A 23,974-nucleotide genomic window follows, 5' to 3' on the forward strand; every position below is an offset into this window, starting at 1 on the left:
ATGTCTATTAGGTCCATCTGTTCTAGTGTGTTGTTCAGTGCCTGTGTGTCTTTACTTATTTTCTGCCCGGTGGATCTATCCTTTGGGGTGAGTGGTGTGTTGAAGTCTCCTACAATGAATGCATTGCAGTCTATTTCCCTCTTTAGTTCTGTTAGTATTTGCTTCACATATGCTGGTGCTCCTGTATTAGGTGCATATATATTTAGAATGGTTATATCCTCTTGTTGGACTGAGCCCTTTATCATTATGTAGTGGCCTTCTTTATCTCTTGTTACTTTCTTTGTTTTGAAGTCTATTTTGTCTGATATTAGTACTGCAACCCCTGCTTTCTTCTCACTGTTGTTTGCCTGAAATATGTTTTTCCATCCCTTGACTTTTAGTCTATGCTTATCTTTGGGTTTAAGGTGAGTTTCTTGTAAGCAGCATATAGATGGGTCTTGCTTTTTTATCCATTCTATTACTCTATGTCTTTTGATTGGTGCATTAAGTCCATTTACATTTAGGGTGACTATTGAGAGATATGTACTTATTGCCATTTCAGGCTTTAGATTCGTGGTTACCAAAGGTTCAAGGTTAGCTTCTTTAGTATCTTACTGCCTAACTTAGCTCGCTTATTGAGCTTTTATATACACTGTCTGGAGATTCTTTTCTTCTCTCCCTTCTTATTCCTCCTCCTCCATTCTTCATATGTTGTGTGTTTTGTTCTGTGCTCTTTTTAGGGGTGCTCCCATCTAGAGCAGTCCCTGTAGGATGCCCTGTAGAGGTGGTTTGTGGGAAGCAAATTCCCTCAGCTTTTGCTTGTCTGGGAACTGTTTAATCCCACCATCATATTTAAATGATAGTCGTGCTGGATACAGTATCCTTGGTTCAAGGCCCTTCTGTTTCATTGCATTAAGTATATCATGCCATTCTCTTCTGGCCTGTAGGGTTTCTGTTGAGAAGTCTGATGTTAGCCTGATTGGTTTTCCTTTATAGGTGACCTTTTTCTCTCTAGCTGCCTTTAAAACTCTTTCCTTGTCCTTGATCCTTGCCATTTTAATTACTATGTGTCTTGGTGTTGTCCTCCTTGGATCCTTTCTGTTGGGGGTTCTGTGTACTTCCACGGTCTGTTCGATTATTTCCTCCCCCAGTTTGGGGAAGTTTTCAGCAATTATTTCTTCAAAGACACTTTCTATCCCTTTTCCTCTTTCTTCCTCTTCTGGTATCCCTATAATACGAATGTTATTCCTTTTGGCTTGGTCACATATTTCTCTGAGTGTTGTTTCATTCCTGGAGATCCTTTTATCTCTATGTCAGCTTCTATACGTTCCTGTTCTCTGGCTTCTATTCCTTCAATGGCCTCTTGCATCTTATCCATTCTGCTTATAAATCCTTCCAGGGATTGTTTCACTTCTGTGATCTCTTTCCTGACATCTGTGATCTCCTTCCGGACTTCATCCCACTGCTCTTGCATTTTTCTCTGCATCTCATCCCACTGCTCTTTAATTTTTCTCTGCATCTCATCCCATTGCTCTTGCATTTTTCTCTGCATCTCTGTCAGCATGTTCATGATTTTTATTTTGAATTCTTTTTCAGGAGGACTAGTTAGGTCTGTCTGCTTCTCAGGTGTTGTCTCTGTGATCTTTGTCTGCCTGTAGTTTTGCCTTTTCATGGTGATAGAGATAGTTTGCAGAGCTGGTACAAGTGACCGCTGAAAGAGCTTCCCTTCTTGTTGGTTTGTAGCCTTTTCCTGGGAGAATAGCGACCTCTAGTTGCTTGTGCTGGGCAGCTGTGCGCAGACAGGGCTTCTGCTTCCTGCCCAGTTGCTTTGCGGTTTATCTCTGCTGTTGCTGTGGGCTTGGTCTGGCTGGGGCTGTTCCTCCAAAATGGTGGAGCCCCGTTTGGAGGAGGAGCGCCCAGGAGGCTATTTATCTCCGTAAGGGGTCTCTGTGCTCCCTGCTGCCCAGGGGGTTAGGGTGCCCAGAGATCCCCAGATTCCCTGCCTCTGGTCTAAGTGACCTGTCCTGCCCCTTTAAGACTTCCAAAAAGCACTCTCCAAACCAAAACAACAACAGCAACAATGAGAGAGGGAACAGAAAGAAAGAGAAAAAAAAAAAGGAAAAAAAAGGAAAAAACAAGCGATTTTTTTTTTTTTTTTTTGTCCTCAGGTGCCGGTCCCAGGCACCCACTCACTGGTCCTGCTGCCCTGTCTCCCTAGCACCAGGGTCCCTGTCCTTTCAAGGCTTCCAAAAAACACCCACCCACCGGTCCCGCAGGGAAGGAACGTTCGATATTCTTTGTCCTCAGGCACTGGTCCCAGGCACCCGCTCACCAGTCCCGCCGCCCTGCCTCCCTAGCACCGGGGTCCCTGTCCCTTTTAGGCTTCCAAAAAGCACTCGCAGAAAAGAGAAAAAAAAAAAAAAAGAGGAAAAACGCGCGATTTCCTCTGTCCTCAAGTGCCGGTCTCAGGCACCCGCCCACCGGTCCCGCAGGGAAAAACGTGGGATATTCTTTGTCCTCAGGCGCCGGTCCCAGGCACCCGCTCACCAGTCCCGCCACCCTGCCTCCCTAGCACTGGGGTCCCTGTCCCTTTAAGGCTTCCAAAAAGCGCTCGCCAAAAAGAGAAAAAGAAAAGGGGAAAAACGCGCGATTTCCTCCGTCCTCAGGCACTGGTCTCAGGCACCCGCCCGCCGGTCCCGCAGGGAGAAACGCGGGATATTCTTTGTTCTCAGCCGCCGGTCCCAGGCACCTGCTCACCGGTCCCGCCACCCTGCCTCCCTAGCAACGGGGGCCCGTCCCTTTAAGGCTTCCAAAAAGCGCTCGCCAAAAAAAAAAAAACCGCTCCGGTTTCTTTCCACCCGCCGGGAGCCGGGGGGAGGAGCGCTCGGGTCCCGCCGGGCCGGGGCTTGTATCTTACCCCCTTCGCAAGGCGCTGGGTTCTTGCAGGTGTGGATGTGGTCTGGATGTTGTCCTGTGTCCTGTGGTCTCTATTTTAGGAAGATTTTTCTTTGTTATATTTTCATAGCTCTATGTGTTTTTGGGAGGAGATTTCCACTGCTCTACTCACGCCGCCATCCTGGCTCCACCCCCCTAATCTTTGACATTTTAACTACTATAGGTCATGGGTTGTCTTCCTGGCCTTCCTTTTGTTAGGTGCTCTCTGCACTTCCAGGACTTGTATGTGTATTTCTTTCCCCAAATTGGGAAAGCTTTCAGCAATTACTTCTTCAAAGAGACTTGTTACTCCTTTGTCTTTATTCTCCTTCTGGAAACCCTATTTTGTGAATATTGTTTTGTTTGGAGTTGTCATACAGATATCTTAGCATTCTCTTATTTTCAGAAATTCTTTTTGCTCTCTGTTCCTCAGCTTGATTGCCTTCCTATACTCTAACTTCGATCTCATTGACTGTCCCCTCTACTTCTAGTAATCTACTATTCATTTACTCCATGGTATTTTTCATTTCAGTTACTGTATTCTTCAGCTCTGGGTGACTCTTTTTCAAATATCTTTATTGAAGTTCTCATTGAGATCAGTGTTTTCCCAGGTCAGTGAGCACCTTTATGACTGCTACTTTGAAATATTTATCAAGAAGACTGGTAATAAGCATTTCATATAGTCTTCTTTCTGGTGTCTTACTTTGTTCTTTTTTTCAGAATATATTCCTGTGCTTCCTCATTTTGTCTGGGTTTCTTCCTTTCTTCCTTCGTATTAGAGAGCTCCATGGTGACTCTTGGCCTAGAAAGTAATGACTTCATGAAGGTACCCTGTAGTTCCCAGAAGCTCAAGACTCTTTGCTCAGGAGTACCTGATTGTCCTTTGAGGTGGAGCAGCAGTTGCTGTTGGTGCACTGTCGGAGAGGAAGTCTTTCTGCCTTTCTGCAGGTGGTAACTGATCTGTGTCAGCAGAGGATGACAGTTCACCTCAGTGTGCCGTTTGTGTGGTACGGTTCTGCTGGGATCACTGGGTGTGGCTGTCCTCTGCCTGCAGGGCAGCAATGGTTGCAGCTGCTTGGCCAGTGGGTTGGGCAGGGTGGGTCTCCAGGGGGTTGAGGCATGGTGTTGAGCCACAAGCTAGAGAGATGGAGTGCTTGGAGCTGACTCCTGCAGGTACTGCGTGAGTTGTGCTGAGAGTTGGCCAGGAGAGCTGGGAAAGTCTCACTCTGCCTGCCAGGCAGCAAAGTCTGAACACCAATGAGCCAACCAGGTTGTTAGGCAGGTGGGTGTGCAGGGGAGTGCCGTCATAGGGCTGAGCTCCCAGCAAGGGAGATGGAGCTTTTAGGGCTGGTTCCCATGAGTGCAGAACAAGTTGGGCTAAGGGAGGGCGGGGAAGCATCATGCACCTGCCGTTTCTACTCTAGAGAGAGCTCTCTCCAACCCCTGCTTGTCTGGCACCCTTCTTTTGCTGGTAAATCTTTCAAACATCTGTGTTTGTGTTTGGTCTCAGCAGGACCTATGGAGCATTCCTGTCCTCCACTATCAACAGGAGTCTCAGCCTCTTAGAGTGCTCCAACTCTCCCTGGTGTCCAGCCCTGTTAATCAGCAAAGCTAAATGCAACATGGATTCACTAAAGTTTCCAGAGCAGATCTCCAGGGTCTTGTGTGCAGGACTCCTGAAACTTATCCCCTATCTGCTCTGTTCCTCTACCTTGTGATTGTGGGCTGGGATGGGGGAAGGGCTTGGGTTCTAATAGATTAAGGCTCTGCCACTTTACCCTTCCGTGGGCCTTCTCTTCTTCGCCAGGTGTAGATGGTCTGTTCTGAAGGTTTCAGGTTGTTTTCAGGATCAGTAGTATATGCTATAGTTGTTTTCTTGGTGTGTATGTAGGAGGAGGTTTCTGCCTTGCCTTCCTATTATTCTCTTTTCCACTGCCCTCACTGTTGTATTTTTTAATCTTAGTTTTATATTCCTCGGTCATTTCAACAAATACAGAAAAGGATATATCAGTAGCTTGTGCTAAAATTTGCCATAATGCACAGTTTTCCAATTGGTAATTTTAACACTTATTTTTATAAGAAAGCACTTTCTAGAAGGCAGTATTCTAAAAGTTCCCAATTAAATGTATTCTGTTGGAGTAAAACTTTAATTGAAAATTTACGATATAAAGACTACCCTTATAATGATTAAATGTTCGTACTCTTAATTTTACTAATTTCTAAGCACTGATTAAATAATACTTATTTGAAGCAAACTATTGAATACATAATAATAACAATAAAGTTAATATTGAGTTCTTAGTGCTGAGCATTAAGTGCTTTATGCATATTAACATTTTCACTTTTTTGAGATTCTGAAGAGAAATATAAAATGCTGTCCATAGATATGATACCAAAGGCACAGCAACAGAAGAAGAATTAGACAAATTGGACACAAACAAAATAAAAACTTTGGTGTTTCAAAAGATACCATTAAGAAAATGAAAAGACAACCTACAGAATGGGGGAAAGTTTTGGTGAACAATACATCTGATAAACGGCTTAATCGAGAACATATACCCTTACAGCTTAATAATAATAATAAGGCAACTCAATTAAAAAATGGATAAAGGACCTGAAGAGATATTTCTTCAAAGAAGATATACAACAGGCCAAATAAGCACATGAAAAGATGGCCACTGAAGAAGTGCAAATCAAAACCACTAAGGCTACTTCACACCGAACAGCATGATGATGATAAAAAACACAATAAAAAAGATAATAAAAATACAAATATAAAAAGACAGTATCTTTTAAATAATAAAAAAATAACAAGTGTTGGTAAATATGAGAAATTAGAACTCTTATACATTGCTCGGGGGAATATAAATGGTACAGCCACAACAGACTGGCTATTGCTCAAATTATTAAATGAAGTTATATGAACCTAGGCATATACCCAAGATAAATGGAAAAGTACATCCACACAGAAAGTTGTACAAAAATGTTCATAGCACCTTTTTTCATAAAAGCTCAAAAATAGAAACCACCCAAAGGATAAAATGTTCCTTTTTTTTACAATGGAATATTATTGTACAATGAAAAGGTATGAAGTATTGATACTACAACATTGATGAGCTCTGGAAACATGCTAAAGAGAAGCCAGATATAAAAAAACACATACTGAATGATTCAATTTATATGAAATGCCAGGAGCGGGCAAACCCATAGAAACAGAATCTGAGGAGGCTGGGGAGACTAATGGTTCAGGTTTTCTTTTTGAGGTAATGAAAATTCTCAAAAATTGATTGTAATGATGGTTAAACAAATCTGTTAGTACATTAAAAACCACTGAATTGTACAGTTTAAATAGGTGAATTCCATGGTATACAAATATTTCAATCTGTTTTGCAAATAAAGATAATGTCCTTCCACATGACGAATTTCCTCTTGAGATTATAAATTGGTTATTTTCTATAAAGAACCAGATAATAAATATTTTAGGCTTTGTGGGCCATACAGTTTCTGTGGCAAATATTCAACTCTGCAACTGCAGGACATGAAAAATTACACAGAATACGAAAATTAATGAGTGCGGTATTCCAATAATATTTACCAACAACGAAATCCGAATTACGTAAGTCTCATGTGTCAAGAAATACTCTTTTGATATTTTTTAATGATTTAAAAATGTAAAAACCATTCTTAGCATACAGGCCATGAAAAAAACATAAGTGGTCTGGATTTGGCTCATGTGCCACTGTTTGCCAACCCCTGATCTAGTTACATTGTAATTAGATCACAGGAAAACATATATGAAGACCTCCTTTTTTCTCAGTAAATGACCCATTAAAAAAAAAGTCAATATTATTACTTGCCTTTAACTTTTCTTTTAAAGCTTCCTTTTCTGCCATAATCCTCCTTAAGTCAGACAATGCACGCTCTTTTTCCTTTTCCATAAGACTAATAATAGTATGGGAAACTGTGGATTGGGTGGATTCTTCTCTTCGTGCAGATAACTGTGCCTGAGACTTAAAGAATTAAAATACATTAATAAAACACACTTTGGATATGTTCCAAGTTAAGAAAAGGCAAACTAAATCTAAGCTCACTTTGCTCTCTTTCAAACCCCAATAAAATGGGAGACAAAGGAAAATCATAACATTAATCACAAAAACATAAAATGGGAAGAGACCAAGGCAAATGCAGGTTGCAAAATTTTGGAAACCAGACAACAGATGTACAACTAGTAATTAAGCAGACCTAAGAAAACTGAAATTAAAGCCAACAGTGAGGAAAGCCCAGATGTTGATCAATCTGCACTGAAGAATCCCCAAAAAGGTCTAAAGTAACCATTCCAACTTGACATTTTAACTTGCATGTCCAACTCCATGTCTCAAAGTATTAGGTTTATGGGGATTGGTATGCGAACAAGTTTAGGTGATAGATACAATGTACTGCTCAGACTCACGTAGTCCTCTGTCAAATGAAAATTTGTGACTGGGCCAAGCTGGATCACTTACCTTACCCCTAGAGTGGTTTTTACTAGCCTAAGAAAAAAACAATTGACAAAAGATTCCTACATGTCTAAAAAACAAGAATAAACATGGCTCAAAGTGAAACTAAGTCCTATTTCTGGCAGTTTTAGAAGTAGGAGATTATCACAGATCAACCACACAGAAAATAAATAAGGAAAAAGAGGCACTGAGCTATACACTAAATCAGAGTCTTAACAGATATCTACAGAACATCCCACCCAAAAGCAGTGGGATACACATTTTTCTCAAGTGCACATGGAATGTTCCCCAGAACAGATCGCACTCTAGGCCACTAAAAGAGCCTCAATAAAGTGAAATTGTATCAAGCATCTTTTCCAATCACAATGGTATCAAACTAGAAATAAATTACATGAAGAAAACAAAAAATACCAGAAACACATGGAATTTAAACAGCATGCTTCTAAATAATCAATGAACCAATGAAAATTTAAATTTTCACTTAAATTTAAAGAGAAATTAAAACAGAAATCAAGGAATACATGGAGGCAAATGAAAACAAAAACTCAACAGCCCAAAACCTGTGGGATGTAGCAAAGGCAGTTCTAAGAAGAAAGTACATAGCAGTACAGGCTTACCTCAAGAAACAAGAACAATCCCTAAGAGTCTAAAATCACAATTAAAGAAACTAGGAAAAGAAGAACAAATGGAGCCCAAAGGAGGGACAGAAAAAAGATCAGAGCAGAAATAAGTAAAATGGAGAAGAATAAAACAATAGAAGAAAAATCAATGAAACCAGGAGCTGGTTCTTTGAGCAAATAAACAAAGAGATAAACCCCTAGCCAGACTTACTGAGAAAAAGAGAGAGTGTACACGCATAAACAAAATCAGAAATGAAGAAGGAATAATCACCAGGGACATCGCAGAAATACAAAGAATTATTAGAGAATGCTATGAAAATCTTATATGACAATAAATTGAACAGCCTAGAAGAAATGGACGACCTTCTAGAAAAATACAGTCTTCCAAGACTGACCGAGGAAGAAACAGAAAAACTGAACAGACCAATTACCAGCAACAAAATCAAATTGGTAATCAAAAATCTACCAAAAAACAAAAGTCATGGCTTCACAGCTGAATTCTACCAAACATATAAAGAGGAGCTAATACCCATCCTTCTTAAAGTATTCCAAAAAGTAGAAGAGGAGGGAATAATACTTCCAAACTCATTCTATGAGCCCCAGCATCACTCTAATACCAAAACCAGGCAGGACACTACAGAAAAAGAAAGTTACAGAGCAATATCCCTGATAAACACAGATACAAAAATCCTCAACAAAATATTACCAAACCGAATTAAAAAATACATCAAAAGGATCATCCATCACGATGAAGTGGGATTTACTCCAGGGATGCAAGGACAGTGCAATATTCATAAATCGGTCAATGTGATTACACCATATTAACAAAAAGAAGGATAAAAACCATATGATCAATCTCAGTAGGTGCTGAAAAAGCATCTGACAAAATTCAACATCCATTCATGATAAAAACTCTCAAAAAAATGGGTATAGAGGGAGCACACCTCAACATAATAAAGGCCATATAGGACAAACCCACAGCCAACATCATACTCAATGGCGAAAAGCTGAAAGCTTTTCCTCTAAGATCAGGAACAAGACAAGGATGTCCACTCTCACCACTTTTACTCAACATGGTACTGGAGGTCCTATTCACAACAATCAGACAACATAGAGAATAAAAGGTATCCAAATTGGTAAAGAAGTTAAACTGTCACTATTTGCAGATGACCTTATACTATATATAGAAAACCCTAAAGACTCCTCTAAAAAACTGTTAACTGGATTCAGCACAGCTGTAGATTACAAAATCAATATACAGAAATGTTGCATTCGTATATAACAAACAACAAAGCAGCAGAAAAAGGAATCAAGAAAACAATTCTGTTCATCATTACACCAAAAAGAATAAAGTACCTAGGAATAAAGCTAAGCAAGGAGGTGAAAGACCTGTAGCCTAAAAGCCGTAAGATACTCATGAGAAAAATTTTAAAAGGCACAAATAATGGAAATCTATCCCATGCTCATGGATAGGAAGAATTGTTACTGTCAAAATAGCCATCCTGCCCAAAGCAATTTACAGATTCAGGGCAATCCCTATCAAAACACCAACAGCATTTTCAGTGAACTAGAGCAAATAATCCTAAAATTCCCACAGAACCACAAAAATCCCCGAGGAGCCAAAGTACTCCTGAGGAAGAAAAACAAAGATGGGGGTATCACACTCCCTGACTTGAAGCTCCACTACAAAGCTGCAGGAATCAGAACAGTATGGTACTGGCACAGGAGCAGATCCATCGATCATTGGAACAGAATAGAGAGTGCAGAAATAAACCCATGCATTTATGGCCAATTAATGTATGATAAAGGAGTCATGGATAAACAATGGGGAAAAGACAGTCTCTTCAATAACTGGTGGTGGGAAAACTGGACAGCTGCGTGCAAGAGAATGAAATGGGATTACTGTCTAACTCCATACACAAAAGTAAACTGAAAATGAATTAAAGACCTAAATGTAAGACATGAACATAGAGCTCCCAGAAGAAAACATAGGCAAAAATGTATTGAACCTAAGCATGAGCAATTTCTGTCTGGACATACCTCCCCAGGCTAGGGAAACAAAATAAAACATGAACAAGTGGGACTACATCAAACTAAAAAGCTTCTGTACAGCAAAGGACAGCAGAACCTATGGGAGAATAAGTGTGTAAATAATTTATCCAATAAGGTGTTAATACCCAACATATATGAAGAACTCATATGACTTAACACCAGAAAAACAAATAACCCGATTGAAAAATGGGCAGAGGACCTGAGCAGACATGTCTCCAAAGAAGAAATACAGTTGGCCAGCAGGCACATGGAAAGATGCTCCACGGTGCTAATCATCAGGGAAAAAGGCAAATCAAAACCACAGTGTGATATCACCTCATGCCAGTCATAATGGCCACTATCCAAAAGAGAGAAGTAGCAAGTGTTGGCGAGGGTGTACAGAAAAGGGAACCCTGCTATGCTGTTTGGGAACGTAAATTGGTGCAGTCGCTGTGGAAAACTAAAAATAGAAATACCTTATGACTCAGTAACTCCACTTCTAGGAACTACTCAAAGAAAACAAAACTCCTGATTTGAAAAGACAAACGCACTCTTATGTTTGCTGATGCATTGTTTACAATAGCCAAGATGTGCAAGTGTCCATCAATAGATGAATGGATAAAGAAGGTGTGGTGTGTGTATATATATATATATATATACAATGGACTATCATTCAGCCAGAAGAAAGAAAATCCTGCTATTTTCGATATAAGAAGAGTGGGTCTAGAAAGTACTACGCTCTGTGAAATAAGCCAGGTGGAGAAAGAAAAGTAGCATAGGATTTTACTTACATGTGGAATCTAAAAACAAAATGAACAGAAAAGCAATAGACTCACAGACACTGAGTAGTGACTGGTGGTTACCATGGTGGAGGGGTTGAAGTGGTTGGGTAGGTGGAGAGGGTAAGGGGGGAAAAAGGGGCACAGAAATTCTTAGTCATTATGTAAGTTGGTTATGGGGATGGTAGTATAGCATAGAGAATACAGCCAGTGATTCTGTAACGTCTTCCTACACTCATAGATGGCAACTGCAGTAGTTGAGTTGAGGATTTAATAATGTGGGTAACTGGTGAACCACTGGGTTGTATACTGGAAACTAACATAAAATGAATGTCAACTATAGTTCAATAAAAAAAATAAAAAGAAGAGGGAGATTTTCTCAAATTGATCTGCACAAAGTACAGAGGAAGAATAAATATGAAAAAGTAACAGTGCTCTCTAGAAAAGGATGATAGTAGAGACTACTACTTATAATTCTAATTATGAAGGAACATCACATGCTCCATGTTACAGTAATTTAAAGGACTTACACTTTTTCCATTAGCATTAGCTGGCTGTATATATTTTGTTTGCTTAATTTTAATCAATTTCTTACCTCACTATATAAGACACTTAGTTTATCTCTTTCTGCTGTTAATAATTTAACATTGCACTGTATATCCTCCATATGTTTTTCAAATCTTTCCAGCATATGCTGAAGTTCATCTCTTTCTCTTGTGACTAGAAGAATTTTTGAATTGTAATCACCCTGAAACATAATGTAAAAACAGAAGTTATCATCTGTTATAATTATCACCACATGGTTATCACCAGGATGATGGTGATGAGACTGACTGAAAGAAGCCAACAGACAAAAAGAACACAAGTTCCTTTAATGTAATTAAGAACACAATTTTTAATTGATAATGAGAGCAGGAGATAAGAGTACTGGCAGTACTGGGGTAAATTTCCTGGTCTTCATTGCCAGGAAGGGACCTAGCTGCCAATGATAATACTCAATTATACCCTATCAGATGCTTCAACTGTCATTCTTCTGAGTTGTTTATACTGGTGGTAACTAAAGTTTAATCCCGATCAGAAACATCAGCAGCATCCAGGAATCTGTTAGACATGAAAGTTTGTGGGTCCACTCCAGACATACAAAAATCAGAAACTTTGGAGACAGCGATCAGTAACTGGTTTATCAAGCTCTTCAGGTGTTTCTGGTGCATGCTAATTTTTGGGAACCACTAGTTCATAACCCTTTCCAGCAGAGGGACCAGAAGGGTTTGATTACCCAGTTCAAGGAAGTATAGCAGCCTACGCCTTCCTCAGTCTGTGACTGAATATAAGATTTCCCAGGCATATCAACCCCCAATGGCACAGCTTCAAACCTATGCAAAGTCTATTTTTGCAACCAAATAAATACAAGTATTTTTGCAGGGGAGTATACATTAAGGATTTTCACTAAATAACTACTAACATTTCTAAAACAAGATTATGTCTATTATACCAGTAAAATTCAAAAGATCCACTATCTTCACAGGTACTGTGGAAAATGAAGATGATAAATGTAGACTTGGGACCTATGGTATCTTCATGTTGAAGTACTAACTGCAGAAGCCCCTGGTGAGCAAAATCTGATAATTTGGTATATTGAAAAGAATCCTGATCTATGTTATTAAATATCTACTGTGCACATACTATGTCCAAGGTAGACTTGGTAAATGGTAGATTTCTGTAAGTACTCCTCACCTGCCTCTTGGAAATAAGTTATCCTCTTGGTTAAACAAACAAAATCAAGGCATAATGGATGAGATTAGCTATATAGACAACTTAAAGGACCAGGTGTTTTTACAGGACAAAAGCAGATTAATCAGGGCTTAGGTAAGTATAAAAAATCTGTGATGTAACTATATCTAAATAAAAAAATCTTATAGAAAGGAGGTGATCTGCAGAGATTTTAGAAAAGGAGAGCTCAGTGAATAAGGATTCGAGTCAATTTTCATTACCACCTAGGTCTTAATTTTAATGTCACTTTCTTTAAGGAGTTCTTCCAGATTCTCCAATCTAATTTAGACCTCCCTCCATATATTCTCATAGCATACTTAACCCTTGCTGTATCCTTTCTTCATTAACAATTATAAATGATTATAAAGTTGTTTACATGATTGTTACCCATTATTGAATAGCCTTCTGAAGGAGCTCTTACTCTTAAATATATCTTGTACGTAGATATTTATATTTGTTTTAATTGTTAATAACTCCCTTTGACCACTCACCACTACACTACTCCCAACAGATGCACACACATGCACAGTGCTGAAGGTTATGAAGATAGGAACTAAGTCCTTATTTCATATTCCCAGTGCCTCGTTCCTAACAGGCACTCAGTACATACCTGTTGAACAGAAACTAACTTTCTAACTACACTTGATGTGCTTTGAACCAGCACATTTACTAGGAACTACGTTTTACACTGGACCCTTACACAACTTGTCTCATATAATCTTCACAAAGGTTGTAGTTACTTTTCCTACTTTGCAAATGAGGAAGCTGGGGTTCCATGAAGTTAGAGAACTTCTCTAAGATCATAATAAGCTAGTTTGTATAGTTGGAACTCCTATCAAGCCTCTAACTCAAAAGAACTTTCTCACAAGTCACAGTTGGAACCATGGTAAGTAAAAGGTGAAAGGGGCCAGTGCCCTCCCTACACAGATGACAGAGAATCAATGGGTGTACTGTTAACAAAGATCATTGATATTAAAAGGTCAATTCTTTTTTTAGTTTTTGCACTAACAAGAAGCTGTGCCTAATCATTTTCCATAAAGCACAGGCTGAAAACAGCTTGCACCAAATCTAGCTTTACAGAGGTCTTTGATTGATTGCCAACAAAGTGTTTCTAAAATGTTTAAATACCCAATTTTAGGTGGGAATGCATTCTTTAGTTCCCAGCACTCACAACTCTCTTACACAACCTCCATTCATTTCACTCATGTACATACCTACTATTCCTTACCATACCTGCAATTTACTACTGGGACTCTAAAATACTCTGAACACCCTAACTTTCTAAACTTTAGAAAACGAATTCTTTATCTAAGTCAGGTAATATTAAAACATTTCAAGAAAGTTATTTAGTTAAAGGGGGAAAATGCCTCTCCTAATTTTACCAGTACCTTAATCTCTCTCACTTGTCTTTCAATTGTGAATCCATACCAAGCAACTGAATGAAATATGTAGCTTAAAAACTTTGAGATATTTATCTACTCAGTTCTAATACTTGATTAAAATGATCAATCATTTTGTGGAAGATTTTCCTACACAACAAAGGTGATCACGTCAATGATTTAATATTTCCTGAGTCCTAAGTATATATGGAGTATTAAAAAATAATTCAGCAACACATAAATTAATTTATACTGTATTTTCCCACCAATTCATTATGCTTATAACAGATAACATAGCATAGTATTTATACTCACACCTGCAAATCAAATTCAGCCATTAGTCAAAGAGGTTAAAAAACAGAGTCTAATCAGAAAACTCAAAATCATTTAACAACAGACATAGGGTCTTCAGGAAAAAAAAAAAACTTCAGATGAGAAGTTGGTAAATGCAGCCAAGTCTGAAATTAATGTTTTTAACCTATTAGTTTCAGGTATACATAGTAATAATTTGATATTTTTATACATTTGAAATGAAATGTTTTGAGTTTTAATGAGTTTACTTCCAACTTTCCCTAATTTTATCTTATTTTCCCTATGGGGTTAATGAAACAGTGTGTAGACAATGTTAGGGTCATATAAGCCTCAAGGGACTCCTATACATCCAAATCATAAACACACACACCCAAAAAGAAAAATCTAAAGAACTCACATGATACTCATTAAACATTGAAAATAATTAAGACCTAAAATAGACATGATTTTAACCTTTCATGACTCATGGTTAACTTTACCTAATATTCACTTTTAGAATACCAACTTGTAAATGTGATTGTAATGGACAAATGGAATGATTTTCCCAGCATTCTCTTCTACTTTCTACTTTCTCCCATTGCATGATTAATGTGCAAGACACCAGGTGTATACAATATGACCCATATTTCTGATTGGTGGTAGGCTGGTAATGGCATGAAGCCATGTTGCTTGCCATGTAGACAAAGCTTCAAGAAAGAAATGCAGCTAATACTGAAAATACAGGCTAGTGAGAAACGAAATGTCCAGTAGCATGAGTTCCTGGCTCCAGGTTCTGGAAGCCCAAGCGACACTGCATTTCTCCCATATACGTAATGAGCTATTCAATCTTCCCTTAATTTCCAGGAATCAGTATGCTATGTTTGTTCTTAAGTAGTTTTTTAATGAAGTGTTCCAACAGTACAACTCATGGAAGAAAATGAAAATCAAAATTAAGAGTTTTTAAAAGCAAGTATGAATAAAGTTACATTTAATATAATAATACATCAGAAAGTCCTGTTCATGAAGACATTCTCTTGCCTTATCCATTACTCTTATAAAAGATATTACCTTTTCTAGTGTTTTAAATATTGAACTTTTTTCACGTGCAAAATAATTTGTAGAGCAAGATCTTCGCTGTATTATATGTTGGAGTCTTTCTAGTTCTTTCTTATAAAAATCTCGTTCTTCTTCTATACCTTTCAGAAATGTGTCTAAACGAGAAGGCGATCTGTCTTGACGTTTTATGCCATGTTCTAGCCTCATTCTCTCAACTTCCAAAGTAAGTTCTCTTTCTGCAAGTTAAAGTAATAAAAGCTTAAAAGAGTGTTGCATATAAAATGTATAATTAGCCAAGGAAATTTATATCTATAACTTTTATAACAGAAACTACTAAAAATCATCAACTGTTTTGTGTATCACCTATTAACTGCCAGATTCCAAAGGGGCAAATATTGTGAAAAGGAAAAAAAAAGCAAAAATGAAAAGCTTAAATAAAATCCAATAAATCAAAATCTTTTTTGCTTTTGTCCCATCAAAAGGATAGGTACTATTTAATATTATGAAATCAAACAATAAATTACTACATGGTACTTTTGGGTGGCCTGAAAATGCCCTAAAAGACATTTTACTTACCAACAATCACAATATGCACAATTTTGACATTAAGCTTCAATTTAATACAGTATTTATACAAAGAGTACTCTCTCCATCCAAATAAATACATCTATTAATTTTACTTTAGAGGTCACCTTTTCATTAGTCAAAAGTAGTCTAATACTGGCAATTTCATCTAGTTCAAAACTGATGCTTATTACAATCCTAAGGCATGAAATTATTTTCAAGACATTCTGATTTACTCCCATCTCCTTTCATTCAGAGTATATTTACTGTGTATTTACTATATGTCCAGCATTAGTTAAGGATTTTAGGTATGAAAAACATAGCCAAAGTCAAACAATTGTTCCAATAGTAGGATAAAAACTATAAAATAAGAGCATGCTATGGAATCTGGAGGATGAATTGGCAAATTCATCTCAAGAAGTGACCAAAGAAAGGAGAACCCTCCTACACTGCTGGTGGGAATGTAAATTAGTTCAACCATTGTGGAAAGCAGTATGGAGGTTCCTCAAAATGCTCAAAATAGAAATACCATTTGACCCAGGAATTCCACTTCTAGGAATTTACCCTAAGAATGCACAGCCCAGTTTGAAAAAGACAGATGCACCCCTATGCTTATCGCAGCACTATTTATAATAGCCAAGAAATAGAAGCAACTTACGTGTCCATCAGTACATGAATGGATAAAGAAGATGTGGTACACATACACAATGGAATATTATTCAGCCATAAGAAGAAAACAAATTCTACCATTTACAACAACATGGATGGAGCTAGAGGGTATTATGCTCAGTGAAATAAGCCAAACAGAGAAAGACAAATACCAAATGATTTCACTCATCTGTGGAGTATAAGAACAAAGAAAAACTGAAGGAACAAAACAGCAGCAGAATCACAGAACCCAAGAATGGACTAACAGTTACCAAAGGGAAAGAGACTGGGGAGAATGGGAGGAAAGGGAGGGATAAGGGCTGGGAAGGAGAAAAGGGGTATTACGATTAGCATGTATAATGTGTGGGGGGGGAATGGGGAGGGTTGTGCAACACAGAGAAGACAAGTAGTGATTCTACAACATCTTACTACGCTGATGGACAGTGACTGTAATGGGGTTTGTGGGGGGGACTTGGTGAAGGGGGGACCCTAGTAAACATAATGTTCTTCATGTAACTGTAGATTAATTATAACAAAAAAAAAAAGTGACCAAAGAAGAAGAAAGCAGGAGAGGGAGAAGGAATGGACAATTGTGTTAAATGCTAAGAAGTCAAATAAATTAATGAATGAAAAGTATCCACTGCATTTAGCATAATGGAGGTGAGTGATGGCCTTAACAAGGGCAGTTTTGTTGGTGAGGTGGGACAAAAGACAACTGGAATGGACTAAGGAGCAAAAGGGTAGTGGGAATCAAGCAGAAAGAGCAAATGTGGATGACTTTTCAAGGTGTTCAAACTGAAGAGGAGGCTGGCTGGAGGAATGGATCAATACTTTTTAGAATGGGAAAAGGGTAAGCATGTTTGAATGGCAGTGGGAGAAAACAATACAAAGACTAATGTTATGAAAAGGAGATAATAAGTAAGGTTTTTAAAATTAGAAAGGATAGGACCCAGAGAACAGACAGAGGCAGTGGCCTTTTGTAAAGATGGGCACACCACTAATACAATAGGAAGTAAGACAAAGGTGGATAGGTTTAAGATCTGGGGACAGGAAAACTGACAAAATGCCTCCCTGATGACTTCTATTCTCATAGGGAAACTGGAGATAAGATCAATCACTAGATTGGGGGCTGGGAAGAGAGTCACAGGTTTATTGAGAATGGAAACAGTGGAAATGTTCCCTGTAAAGAGTTAGAGTTGAAAATCAGCAGTAAGAAGTACAGAATAAGACTGCTGTACATTGTTGTGGGTGCCACTGAGGTTTGGGGCCATCTAATTTACAGTGCTACGAATGTCTGCCACACACGAAAGCAGTGCTTAGCTGCTCATGTGTTAACATGTAGAAAAATGTTTTGGTTGGTTCATGGCTGGGTTTTAGGCAAAGGTATGCATTTTAAACAGAGAAATGAGGAAGTTTCAGATATGGGAAAGATTATGCTGAAATGACAGGCCACTGCTAGTTATGAAATTAAGTAAGTTGTGAACTTTTACATACAAGTCTAAGCACTTTATAATATATATGATCCCACTGAATCCTCACAACAACCTTTTGGGTAGTTGCTGTCATTAACCCCATAGGGAAACTAAGGCATAGAAAGGTTAAGTAATGTGCTGAAGTCATACAGTTAGAAATTGGAAAAGGGGTCAAATAGATTATCCACATTGATGCTGAAGAGGCTAGGAAATAGTCTTCTTAATATAGCACACTGGCTTTTTTCCACTTCCTAACACGCATGCAGTTTGGCACCAGGCTTCTGTTCTTGTCAATCCCTCTGCCTGGAAAACTGCTCCCAGATCTTCATCTGGCTGGTGTTTTGTCAATGAAACTTTCCATCAGTCAATCTCTAGCACATGTTCACATTTTATTTTAACACCTCTTATCATCTAAAATTAACTTCTTCACATATGTGCTACTAGTCTAAGTATACAGAAAAGGCTCCGCAAGAGCAGGGACCTTGGGCATTTTACCATGATGTACCTCAGCACCCAAAACAGAGTAAGCACACAACAGGCTCATAAACTTTTCTCAAATGAATGAAACGAATGGATGAATTCCTACATGTTCCTTAACTGATGCATTTAGGATGGTACCAAGCAGAAAGTTTTAGCTTAGTTCAATTATGTGTGTGTGGGGTGTGTATATGTGTGTACTTTCAGGTGATACTACTGCACTCCTCACAAAGAGTCTGTACTTCAACTCTGCACTACTTCAAAATAGTCTTTCTCTTGGTCTTAATTAATTCTATTACCTGTCTGCCTTAAAGAAGGATATACCTTCCAGGATTAAACATGATGGTGGTTTGAGAAGTGAGGCAGAAACCTCCTCCCAAAACCACATATAACATGAAAATACAGCAAATACAACTAAGCCTGAAAGTGCAACGGGAAAGAAGACTGCCACAAATAGCTTACATTTGGGGAAAACAGAAGACCTCACAGAAAATGGTAAGTAGCAAAGCCGTGATCCAGCGGGACCCTAGCCCTTCTTCTAACCCAGCTCACAGGCAGGAAGAAGAGAAATGGAGCAGAGAGGGAATAGAAGCCCAAGAATGCTAAATACCCATGCCTGGAGACATTCCAATGGCATGAACCCACATTACATAGTTCTCTGGAGATTAGAGGGGTTGGAAAGCAAAGACAGATGGAATACTCAGAGAGACTGAGATCCAGCTGCATGTGGAAAACAGGTACCCACAACCAGCCATTCTGGAACAAAAGAAAGGCAGGTATTTTTAAAGGTTCCCAACGGCAAGAGAGCTGCTAAAGGGGCAAGGATTACACAGAGCTTGCTGCTCAGGAGAAAGAACAGGTGGACAAAATCATCCCAGCACAAACAGTTCAGTAAGTTGGGAACTATCAGGAGCTTCACACACTCCAATCCCCTGGCTGGCAATGCAGCGCCAAAGCTCCCCAATGCGATACACAACCTGCTGCTCCCTCCTCTTGGCTGTCACTGGTTTGCAAACCTGCTGCCATGGCCAACATGCCAGGTCAGCTGGAGGGTGGCCTGCATGTGGCAGGTACAGGGGTGTAGCAGAGAGGCTCTTCCCTATACGCTTGGACCACTGGACCTGGCAGTGGAGGCAGACACTGAAGGCGGGAAGCAGGAAAGAGCTCTTTCTCCCTGGCAGGTACTGGTGACACTTGCCTGTGACCCACACCATCAATCTCTGGGTAGCTCCAGAGAGTAGAGCTTCTGGGCACTAGAGGGTGCTGCCTAAACAAACTTATTATTCCATAGTAATCATGAGTAATATGAAACATCATGAGAACCTGGTACAAAACAAAATCTATCAAACACCAGAAAGATGGCTAAGTAAACTGAAATCACCAATCATCCTAAGAAAGATTTCAAAATAAAAATCATAAACGTGCTTATGGAGGTACAGAAAAATATTCAAAACCTCAGGGAGGATTTCAAGAAAGAGACAGAAACTTTGAAAAATACAGTATCGAAAATGAAAGCAGATTAGATGAGGTAGAGGAGATGGTAAATGAAATAGAAATTCGAGAAGAGGAATAAAAAGAAGCTGAGGCATGGAGAGAAAAAAAGGACCTCTAGGAAAGAATATTAAGAGAACTGTGTGACTAATCAAAATGGAACAATATTCACCTTATAGGCATACCAGGAGAAGAAGAGAGAGAAAAAGGAATAGAAAGTGTCTTTGAGAAATTATTACTGAAAAATTCCCCAAGCTGGGGAAGGAAAGCATCTCTCAGGTCACAGAAGTGCACAGACCTCCTAAAACAAGGGACCCAAGGAAGACACCAACAAGACTTATAATAATAAAAATGGTAAATACCAAGGACAAGGACAGAGTATTAAAAGCAGTCAGAGAGAGAAAAAAGATCACATACAAAGGAAAACCAATCAGGCTGTCATCAGACTTCTAAGAAGAAACCTTACAGGCCAGAAGGAAGTGGCATAACATATTTAATGCAATGAAACAGAAGGGCTTCAAAACAAGAATACCCTACCCAGAAAGATTATCATTTAAATTTGAAGGCAGGATTAAACAATTTCCAGATAAGCAAAAGATGGGGGAATTTACCTTCCACAAACTGTCTCTACAGTGTATTTAGGAGGGACTGCTATAGACGGAAGTGATCCTAAGGCTAAACAGCTGTCACCAGAGAAAATAAAAACAAAGTAAAGGAACTAGGCCAATTAATTAACCACTAAGCAAATGCAGAATTAAATCAACTACCCACAAAGTCAGTCAATGGATACAAGCAGTACAGAATATGACACCTAACATATAGAGTGGAGGAGGAAGAAAAGGGAGAAAAAAAAAAGAATAACCCTTAGATTGTTTTTGAAATAGTACAATAAGCGAATTAAGTTAGACTATTAGATAGTAAAGAAGCTACCCTTGAACCTGTTGTAACCATGAATCTAAACCTGCAATGGCAATAAGTATATATCTATTGATAAACACCCTAATTATAAATGGTCTGAAGGACCGAATCAAAAGACATAGAGTTAATGAATGGATTAAAAAAAAGACCATCTATATGATACATACAAGAGACTCGTCTCAAACCCAAAGACATACACAGACTGAAAGTGGAGGGCTGGATTAAGATATTTCATGCAACTAATAGGGGGAATAAAGCAGGAGTTGCAGTACTTGTATCACAAAAATTAGACTTCAAAACAAAGAAAGTAACAACAAAAAATGACATTACATAATGATAAAGGGGTCAGTTCAACAAGACGATATAAACATTACAAATATCGATGTACCCAACATAGGAGCACCTACATATCTGAAACAAATACTAACAGAATTAAAGGGAGAAATAGAAAGCAATGCATTAATTTTAGGAGAATTCAACACACCACCCATTCCAAAGGACAGATCAACCAGACAGAAAATAAGTTAGGAGACAGAGGCACTGAACAATACATTAGAACAGATGGACCTAACAGACATATACAGAACACCCAAAAGAAGGAGGATACACATTCCACTCCAGGCACGTTGTACATTTTCAAGAATACATCATATACTAGGCCACAAAAAGAGCCTTAGTAAATTCAGAAGGACTGAAATTGTACCAACAAGCTTCTCAGACCACACATGCATGAAACTTAAAATAAAGTATAAAAAGAAAAGAAAAAATCCCCCAAACACATGGACACTTAGCATCCTCTTAAATAATCAATGAATCAATGAACAGATAAAAAAAGAAATCGAAGCACTATATAGAGACAAATGGAAACAATAATACAACAACGCACAATCTGTGGGATGCAATGAAGCCCATTTAAGAGGGAAGTATACTGTAATACAGGCTTACCTCCAGAATGAAGAACAAACCTAAATTAAAAGTCTATACTCACAATTAATAAAACCAGAAAAAGAGAAAATGAGGCCCAAAGACAGTAGAAGGAAGGACATAATAAAGATCAGAGAGAAATGAATGAAATGAGAAGAATAAAACAATAAAATAAATGAAAGGAGGAGCTGGTTCTTCGAGAAAATAAACAAAATAAACCCCTACTCAGAATTATCAAGAGAAAAAGAGAGTGTACATATATAAACAGAATCAGAAATGAGAAAGGAAAAATCACTACAGACACCATAGAAATACAAAGAATTATGAGAAAATACTATGAAAAATTATATGGTAATAAACTGGATAAGCAAGAAGAAATGGACTTTATAGAATAACACAACCTTCCAAGGATGACTCAGGAAGAAACAGAAAATCTGAATAGACCAATTACCAGCAAGGAAATTGAATTGGTAATCAAAAAACCACCTAAGAACCCCTGAACCAGATGGTTTCACCTCTGAATCTTAGCAAACATTAAGTGATGACCTAATACCCATCCTCCTTAAAGTTTCCAAAAAGTAGAAGAGGAGGAAATACTCCCAAAATCATTCTATGAGGCCAACATCATTTTAATACCAAAACCAGGCAAAGACACCACAAAAAAAGAAAATTACATACCAATATCCCTGATGAACACAGATGCAAAAGTACTCAACAAAATGATAGCAAACCAAATTAAAAAATACATCAAAAAGATCATCCATCAAGATCAAGTGGGATTCATTCCAGGGCTGCAAGGATGGTATAACATTCAAAAATCCATCCACATCATCCATAGATGCTGAAAAAGGCATTTGACAAAATTCAACATCCATTCATGATAAGAACTCTCAACAAAATGAGTATAGAGGGCAAGTACCTCAACATAATAAAGGCCATATATTACAAACACACAACCAACATTATACTTAACAGTGAGACGCTAAAAGCTTTTCCTTTAAGATCAGGAACAAGACAAGGATGCCCACTCTCCCCACTTTTATTCAACATAGTTCTGGAAGCCCTAGACATGGCAATCAGACAAAAGAGAGAAATAAAAGGCATCCAGATTGGTAAGAAAGAAGTCAAACTGTTCCCGTTTGTAGATGACATGATGTCATATATAAAAAACCCTAAAGAATCCACTCCAAAACTACAAGATCTAATATCTGAATTCAGCAAAGATGTGGGACACAAAATTAATACACAGAAATCTGTTGCATTCCTATACACTAATGATGAATTAGTAGACAGAGAAACCAGGAAAACAATTCTATTCACAATCGCATCAAAAAGAATAAAATATCTAGGAATAAACCTAACCAAAGAAGTGAAGACCTATTCTCTGAAAACTACAAGACATGCATGAGAGAACTTAAAGAAGATACCAATAAATGGAAACACATCCTGTGCTCATGGACAGGAAGAATTAATATTGTCAAAATGGCCATCTTGCCTAAAGCAATCTACAGATTCAATGTAATTCCTATCAAAATACGAACTGCAATCTTCAATGAACTAGAGCAAATAGTTCTAAAATTCATATGGAACCACAAAAGACCCCAAATAGGCAAAGGCAAAGCAATCCAGAAAAGGAAGAATAAAGCAGGGGGAATTACACTCCCTGACTTCAAGCTCCACTACAAAGCCACAGTAATCAAGACAATTTGGCACTGGCACAAAAACAGACCCATAGACCAATGGAATTGACTACAGAGCCCAGATATAAACGCAAGCATATATGGTCAATTAATATATGATAAAGGAGCCATGGATATACAAAGGGGAAATGACAGCCTCTTCAACATCTGGTGTTGGCAAAACTGGATAGCTACATGTAAGAGAATGAAACTGGATTATTGTCTAATCCCATATACAAAAGTAAACTCAAAATGGATCAAACACTTGAATGTAAGTCATGAAACCATAAAACTCTTAGAAAAAAACATACGCAAAAATCTGTTGGACATGAACAGGAGCAACTTCTTCATGAACATATCTCCAGGGGCAAGGGAAACAAAAGCAAAATGAACAAGTGGGACTATATCAAACTAAAAAGCTTCTGTACAGCAAAGGACACCATCAGTAGAACAAAAAGACATCCTA

General features: G+C 38.3%; 1 protein-coding gene across 4 annotated transcripts in view; it reads right to left on the minus strand.

The window, feature by feature from the left end:
* CEP135 (centrosomal protein 135) overlaps positions 1-23,974 on the minus strand; it is a 114,535-nt gene that overhangs the window by 46,993 nt on the left and 43,568 nt on the right. For all 4 annotated transcript variants that reach the window (XM_037018724.2, XM_037018723.2, XM_037018722.2 and 1 more), the window contains 3 exons: positions 15,348-15,571; positions 11,435-11,587; positions 6,771-6,923 (listed from right to left, as the gene is read on the minus strand). In XM_037018724.2, the coding sequence (XP_036874619.1) occupies positions 6,771-6,923; positions 11,435-11,587; positions 15,348-15,571 (530 nt within the window). The remainder of the gene's footprint in view (positions 1-6,770; positions 6,924-11,434; positions 11,588-15,347; positions 15,572-23,974) is intronic.

This window comes from Manis javanica, chromosome 5, assembly GCF_040802235.1.
Source record: "Manis javanica isolate MJ-LG chromosome 5, MJ_LKY, whole genome shotgun sequence".
NCBI classification, from domain to species: Eukaryota; Metazoa; Chordata; class Mammalia; order Pholidota; family Manidae; genus Manis; species Manis javanica.